Below are 8,422 nucleotides of genomic sequence, written 5' to 3' on the forward strand. Positions count from 1 at the left end.
TAAGCAATTGATAATGTAGGAAACAGCAGACAATTGTACATAATCATTTGCATCAGTGTGTCAAGTCATTTGCAATTTGTTCAAAACATTGAGAAAGTGCTTTTATGATGTGCACAAGTGATGAGATGATGTGGAGGTTGAACAATTCGTTTTGAGAATTTCAATTCTGATCTGAGAAATACACCAAAGCGACTGAGAAAAACTGTAAGTCACTGATGATCAGTAGTTTTGTTTTGTGCCAGTGAAGTTTTCAGGCAATTACATTGCAGAGACTATAATAGCTCAGCAAAAATATTAAATTATGTGGGGAAAAGACTTCTAATGCATGATTAGCTGTCGTTGTGAGGACCCCCACTCTCTTCTAACCTACAGAGAAGTTGATCTTTAAAACATAGCATCACTGTGACATTGGGCCAGTGGCAAATTGTTTGTTATCAACAAGCTTTAAGTTGGTATTTATTAAAAGCTTTACTTTCTGACAACCAACTTTTTGTGCCACCAGTCACCAGTCCTGGTATCCCAGTTATGATCTGGTTTCCACTGGTTATGGTTTGTGCATTTAAACACTGTATACTGATTTCAGAAACATGAAAAGCCCATATCTTAATCAGTGATGATGAACAACCTTAGACTGTATATAAAAAGTGAACAACACACTGATGATCTACACACTGAAATGAAACTGAAAGTTAAGCAGGTGCAGAAGCATGTGTGGGTGTTAAAGACACAGTCACCCTTTTCCAACTTCACCCATGTTATAAAGCCATTGATGCAAGCAAATACACTGTATGCCTTTAACAAAACTTTCAACAGAGAAGCAGTGCCCTTTTTTATTTTCCCAACTTCCTTATATCTCATGTGACCTATATTGCTGCACTGCTTTGTGTTTATTATCTGCAGGTATGACAATACTTTATTTTTTCTAGCTGTCCTTAGTGAGACTAATATGATGATTTCTATCAAGTTTTTGAAAAGACAGCTTTGCTTTTTAACAAATTGTATTGAGTGTTTTACAATACAGCACAGTTGTTTCAAACGGTTTTCAAATTACTGTACAAATTAAATTACTGCACTATTATGTTAGCTACTATTATGAAGTGTATTATTCAAATACACTTCAGTAATGCAGTACAGGGCTTTATATAAAATATAGCTCAGTGTAGTTCAAATTACAATTAGGCTGTAGCCTAAAATAGTATGTGCTTTTTTACAAATACAGTAAAAACCAGTGCTTGAAGTAGCCTATGCCGAGTTTTGCCTGCCTGCGAGAATTGCATGCACCTCCAAATACTGCTATTAAACGCTATAATATGTGGGGTTTATCAATGGCGATAAGTGATTCGTGAATGAAGTATTTATTTTATTAACGTTTAGAGTCTTTAATATTTTAATACACTTAGTAGAAGTACCATTCCTTGACATTCAGTAAATATAGCCTATGTGGTGATAATACCGTTTGATCAATGAGCACAGGAAAATGTCTGAAAAGGACCTAAAGAGGTGGATGCATAATTCGGCAGATCAAATGTTGTTGGCTACCTGCCGAGATTTGTATCAACCTCTTTTCTCAGCATAAATGACTGTTATCACCCGTGAGGGCATGCAATTCTCGGCAGGCAGGCAGAATTCGGCATAACACCGGTACTCCGTGAACTCTTTTAAGTCCCTTCTTAAAACATACTTTTATAGGAGAGCCTTTCCCGATCTTATTTGACTTTATTTTATCCCTTTTATTTTATTGTATTTTACTAATTTTATATTAATTTTTCATGCTCTTATCTTGTTTTTTTGTATTATTCTTTACACTTGTTAAAGCACTTTGTAACTTGTTTTTGAAAAGTGCTCTACAAATAAGGATTATTATTATTATTATTACTCTCCTCAGCCCTCTCCATATCAGGGCGCTACGTGACGCTCATCCTTTTCCTGTTCTGCTAAACTCTGTTGGCGGAGAGAGACAAGGGAGAACAGAAGCTCGGGTGCCTTTCAAGCAGCCGTGTGCTGAATGTAGCTCGTCAATGTCACTTGTCGTGAACCGACCAATCACAGCCTGGATGGGGCGTGACATTTAAAAGTATCGACAGATAGGTGTCATTTACACTGGGGACGCTGGGGACGCGTCAGTATCCGAATGTCTCCATCAGTTTTTGAAAGCTTTTGTTAAAAATGTTCTAAAAAACAGCACCAAGAAATGTTGAGTAACAAATGAAACAATGCACAATAGGGAAACATGCAATGCAGCTGAAATATAGAAGAAACAAATGTGCATTGTCCAAAAGCTGAATTATATTCCATTACATTTTCAAAATTTGAATTCACCTGTCACCTTAATTTTGTTTCCCTTCATATAAATAAAGACATTTCCTCCATAAACTGATGCAGAAAATGTGTTCATAAAGCAGGAAATTAAGTGATTAATGCGCAAAGTCCTTAAAGTTATAATATTTACTTGTGGTTGGTCTTGTGGTTGAGGATAGAGTGGGGTGGGGAGTACTGGCACCTATTTTTTTCCACTTCAAGCACTGGTAAAAACAGTAGTGCAAAGCTTGGTGGTGGTTTCAGTGCATTTCTAAACTTGAAATAAAGTGTAGGCTAACAATCCCAAACTGGTAGCAGAGTTTGAAAAGTGTTTGCTGTTGGTGGGAATTGTTGTGTTTCAGTAAATAAAATCACAGAGTACGGTCTAGACCTGCTCTTTTATGAAAAGTGCTATAAGATAACTGTTGTTGTGATTTGGCGCTAAATAAATAAAATTTAATTTAATTTAATTGAAAACAAACATATTTAAACAGCATTTGTATAGAAATGATTCTGTCCCAAGCTTTTTGATCTATTTTGGAAGACAACAGAAAACACAGTGGCTAGGCAATACTTTTACTTAAATAGCTGTAGCTTTATAGTTGCACATTATGGTAAATAATATCATTTGTAATAGATGCTTCTTCTCACCTCTGTCTTCTCTTTAGATAATGGAGCCAATGAATTCACTTGAGACTGCAGACTTGCAGCCTGCTGTCCCACTGTCTCCCTCTATTTGTGTTCCTCTCACACTGAGAGATGGTGAGTGTTACCATGTCTTCGTTAGCTACAGCAGCAATGACTACCAGTGGACCCACTCCCTCATCAACCAGCTGGAGTCCTGGGGCATGCAGGTCTGCTTCCATGACCGTGACTTCACTCCTGGCTGCACCGTGTGGGACAACATGTCCAACTGCATCCAGGAGAGCCAGAAGGTCTTGCTGGTTCTCAGCAAAGAGTTTGTGAGGAGCCGCTGGTGTCTCCTGGAGGCTAACATGTCACTGTTAAAAGACTGCCTGGAGAGGAAGCCCATCATCCCAGTGCTGCTGGAGCGAGGGGTCTCTGTTCCTCTCCACCTCTGCCACCTCACCTACCTGGAGGGCAACGACCCTGACTTTATGAATAAACTACTCAAGGTGATCTGCACGTCCAACCAGCAGCTTCAAGGGTCCACTGTGATGCCCTTCCAGCCTCCCTCTATATACAACGGTAAGGCCCTGCAGCCTTTGACTGCTGTCAATGATGAGGAGCTCTATAAATGGGATTCTGGTCAGTTCAGTGACATGGAGGTGCCAGACCAACTGCACCTGATCATTGAGGACCAAGAGAAGTACAGAACGGCTGTGAGGATGATTAATAGTGTCTCGCAAAATAAAGTGTGGCTGCGCCAACTTTGGGTTAGGGTATTGATCTACATTAGTGGTGTAATTTTTTTTTCCTTCTTTGTAGGATTTTCTATATATATGACAATTGGTAGCATAGTGCTTCTAAGTGAAAACAAAAACCTTATCGGAGTAAGGGTGCTCACTAGTTTTAGTTTCTTCTGTGTTCCATTGGGGTTGATTATTCAGATTAGTCTCTGGAAGAAGGATGATGAGAAGTACATAGTGAGGGAGATGCAGAAAGCCATAGGTCAAGCAAACACAATCCTCTCTGCGGAGAAGGTGTTAATGGGCTGTCGGTCCAATTCAAAAATCTATCTGGTGTATGTTTCTCTGGACAGTTGCAAAGAAGAGTTTGCAGGAACATTTTCAGAGCAGGATGGTGCTGAAGATATGTTTCAAAAAGCTCTGATGTTCTTCTCATCAGGTTACGCCTGCTGCCTTGCTAAAAGACACTTTCCCTTTCCCCAGCCCAGCTCCACTGGTCACCTGGAGCGAGGGGTGTGTTTCTGTCAGTATGTCTCCGAGCAGCTGAAGACAGGGAAATGGGAATAGAAGTAATAGTATGGACCTGCAATTAATGAGTAGGTCAGTGCTGGACAAACACTATTAGGAATATTTTTATAAAGACAGCAACATTTTATATTAATTCCCTATTTATGGCATATAATTTGCCATAAATTTAAGCCTAAAAATGCAGAACATGTTTACATCTGTTTGGGACAAAAAATGGATGGTGTTAAATCCAATACAGTAAAGGCTACTTGTTTTGTTTGTCACCTCTCTGTTAACATGTCAGACTGTATAAATAGGGACTGAGTGATTGATCTGGCTGACATAATCACATGTTGTGAAAAAGGTGGTTTACTTTGTGATAGATTTTAGTCACTTACTAGAAAATCACATACTTATGCTTAGGTGTTATTCAGTAACGCTTTTCTCCGATGCTCATACAGCACTAGTGTACACTTTTTCTCTTGCCTGAAAGACAACTTGAGCTAAGACCAGTTTATCCAGCAGGGTTTGGGTAAAGTATAAAGGCAGCAGAAAAAGTGCAAAACTCTGATATCTTTGTAAACATATACACATGTTTTTATATTCTGCTCTGATTTCTATTTCTGAATGCATGGGGGGGGGTTATTGTATTGTATTATATTTCTCCATACACCGTGTAAATGTCAAAGCAAGCATATGGTAATGTCCCATCACATTTGATCGAATTTGGCCTTTGCCACTGAATACTGAATGACATTCTGCATCTTAGAACCATCCCCTACAGTTCTCTGTTACTCACTTGTGGTTTCTCCACGCCAAGGTAGATACAACACAGACAGGAAAAAGAGTAAATTTGTACTTCACCATTTTAGACAATAATAATTTAACAACTACTTGTAATATTTTTGTGTATGATAATTTTCATGCCTTTTCAATTGTCAAATACTTCATTAAAATGTATTACATCACAAGCATAGTGTTTGTTTCCTTAAGCTATTTATTTAGCTGGTGAGAATGAAAATGAATAGAATCCCAGAATAAATTTAAGGTGAATGGTGCCTTTAAGGCCTGGGCAATCTCCTGAAAATAAACACATTTCTGCTGGTCTAGAACAGATAGAACACTTTATAACAAGGGTAGAAAACACAAGTAATACTTAACAATTGCATGACTCAAATGCAGGATGTATCATGTATCATGTTTAAATTCCTGTTGCTCACCATTAAGAAATAATCAAATCACTATGACTTTGTGACTATGTGATTAATTAATACATAACAGATGATCAATTTATGAATATTTACTTACAATAACTTCATACATTAATTGATATATGACCAAATTAGCTGGATCCCAGTTACAGTTCATTTAGGACTGATTCATTTGATCTGCCTCTCTGAAAGCAAAACATATATAAACATGAAATAACGAAAAAAATGTTTGTCAGATAAAATCATATACATGTTGCTGCAGATTTGGTGGTCTTTATGTCATATTAACAAGCTACATTTTTTAAAAATACATTTGTTGTTGTGCACCATAGAAAAGAGTGATAAACTTTTGAGCAAGTGCCAATAGACAAATTAGGAGAGACAAACATATGGTGTTTTTTAAAAATTAAACCATGTAAACTTATTCTGGTACAACCCCTAAATAAAATTATTAACCTGAACATGAGCATATGACCACTTTAATGGAAGCACCGAATCAACTGAGTGTAAATAAGGCAGTGTTCATCATTAATTAATCAATACTTCACACACAAGATTACCATTACTTACATGACTTGTGCCCCGTTATTGTTGTGTTACTCATTTGCAAATGATCACATAAGGTAAAAATACATATAATACAATTTAATGATTCATGATTAAATCATAATGGTCAAGCATTAATTAAGTATATGTTTTCATCCCTAGCTTTTCCATAACTATTTGAAGATTTGTGAAATATTATACAAAGTTTTAAAGTTTAATAACATAATTTACGCAGTTGCCTTTCAGCAAGCAAGAATAGTTAAGCGTGGAGTACTGAGTACTCATTAGTCAAAAATTCAAACTGGCACCATAAATCTAACTAGTTATATAATGTTTTAAGGTGAGGTATGCTGCTTAAGACAGCATGTGGTATAAGTTTCTCTTATCTGTGATTCTTCTGACAAAATTTTGTTGACCTTTCCCCCTGATGCCAGATTATCAGAAACAAAAACCTGTTTGAGATGTGAGCGCCGCCATGTACCACAGAAGAAGGATCAATATTTGCTGTCCTTTATGACATTCAGTGACGGGATTCAGGATATGAAAGAGAGACTTGACACTGTTGCCTGAGGGGTCTGTAGCAACACATCAGTAAAAAGACACTGCTGGGAAAATCAACCAGACCAAGACTGCATGTCATTGGGATGATGCCTGGGTCACACTGTGCACATACAGTTCTCACTGTGCGTGATGAAAGGTGGAAATCACTTGCTTGCTGCTGTTCAAATAAAACTGAATTAGGATGGATTAAGTGTACATATCTCAGGTAAAAAAAGTGCCTGGCCCCATAAAATCATGCTGCATGCATGCGTATTGGAAGTGTAGAGTGGCGGGATAATTGCTCAGAAGCAACGGTCATATTGAGAGCAATCTTTCAAATTCTCAACAATGATGTTGATACTTTAGCTTAGTCAACTCCGCTACTGTCACAGCTATTAAAGCTTTATTTATTGTCCCTGTGCATGTACAGAGGTGTTTGAGAATATTCAGATATGAAATTATCCACAACAGCTAAATTACAGCAACATAAATGGCTCTGTTCTCAAGTGCAATGAGGCCTGGTCGCTGGGAGTTGTATCGCTTTTTAAATAAGCTCTCAAAGCGGTTTCATACTAGCTACAGTTACACTATGGCATGTTAAGAATTTTAATGGCGTTAATTAAAACATTCCTCTTCTAAGAGGCATAGAGTGGAGGTTATGATAGAAAAACAGTAGAAAGACAATAACTTGCTGAACTAATGAAAGACTGATAAAAGCAAATAACGTTTGTAGTTATTTATTTGATTTTCTTTTTAGCATCAAATCATACAATGTGGACAAGAAAGGTGGCTAGTTAAAGTTAGCAGTTTCCTCTTTCACCAAGCACAGTGACTAGGGTTGCTTTGAATTCTTAAAGTGATATACCAAATAATTACATTAAAAACAAAAATCAAATTGACCTCCTGTAGCAGAATGTTGGCAACTAGATGTCAACCATTTCTTCCCTCCATAAAGAAAAGTAGTTGTGCTCAGCTTGAAGTTAGTTCATCCATCACCTTAGAGTTGTGGATGAATCCCTGTCATTTTCCCCCCAAATCCTAAAATGTGAGGCTCTTATCAGCTAATAAAAATCAACTATATGCATGCAAAATTAATTCTCTGCATTTAACCCATCCTAATTAGGAAAAGCAGTAAGCAGCCATTATCCAGCGCCCAGGGAACACATGAAACTATTATTTTAGAGATAGCAATTATAAAGACAAAGAAAGAATATATTAGCACACGCAGATAGCAGGGATTGTCTGAGCTACAGAGAGAGCTGGAGGTGTTTTGCAGAGAAAAGTAGCTGCCTGCTCTGCCAGCTGCCTGCTCTCATTGGCTGGATGTGGATGTTGTATCAGAAATGTGTTGATGAGCCGTTTTGATGCGTCTTTGTGTAGTTCACACATAACGACTGGCGACCACCGATGGACTGCTGATTTACCCCCGATCACAGCTGAGCTCGCCGAGCGGTATATCGAGCTAAAAATCGTGTAGTGTGAACTAGGCTTTAGTGGTTCAGGGCCTTGCTCAAAGGCACCTTCGGCAGTGCCCAGGAGGTGAACTGGCACAGGGTGTGAAATATACAGTGACAACTGGGGGGGTCAACTTTTTTTTCAGGTCCAAAAGAAAACCCAGTACAGCACAGGCGCGGGCTTCAGTGAAGTAGAATCTTACAATGCTCACAATATCCTTGCTTATTTAACTAATGTCATAAGTCTGCAGATGATGATAAATCATTTCATTACACCAATTCATGGGTGCCCCATACCACACAACAACTTTTGTAGTCAGGGGTCACTATTCTACAGCAAAACAGCCAGCAAGTCAGACACACAACAGCAGACCATCAGGACCGCTCAAAACAAACCCACACAGTGTTGATACAGAACTAAAGACACATAAAATACAGTCTGCATTATTATCTCTAATTCCTAATTTTTATCATTCTCATCAAGTTTAAAGTTTCA

General features: G+C 38.0%; 1 protein-coding gene across 1 annotated transcript; it reads left to right on the forward strand.

The window, feature by feature from the left end:
* The first annotated feature begins 806 nt into the window (after nt 1–806).
* Nucleotides 807–4,366, forward strand: LOC119894395. The gene is made up of 2 exons (XM_038707109.1): nt 807–900; nt 2,967–4,366. The coding sequence occupies exon 2, from the start codon at nt 2,970–2,972 to the stop codon at nt 4,233–4,235; it is 1,266 nt and encodes a 421-aa protein (XP_038563037.1). The 5' UTR covers nt 807–900; nt 2,967–2,969; the 3' UTR covers nt 4,236–4,366.
* Nucleotides 4,367–8,422: the final 4,056 nt, after the last annotated feature.

This window comes from Micropterus salmoides, unplaced genomic scaffold (genome assembly GCF_014851395.1).
Source record: "Micropterus salmoides isolate LMB-PRFRI ecotype aquatic unplaced genomic scaffold, ASM1485139v1 Ms_hic_scaffold_8, whole genome shotgun sequence".
NCBI classification, from domain to species: Eukaryota; Metazoa; Chordata; class Actinopteri; order Centrarchiformes; family Centrarchidae; genus Micropterus; species Micropterus salmoides.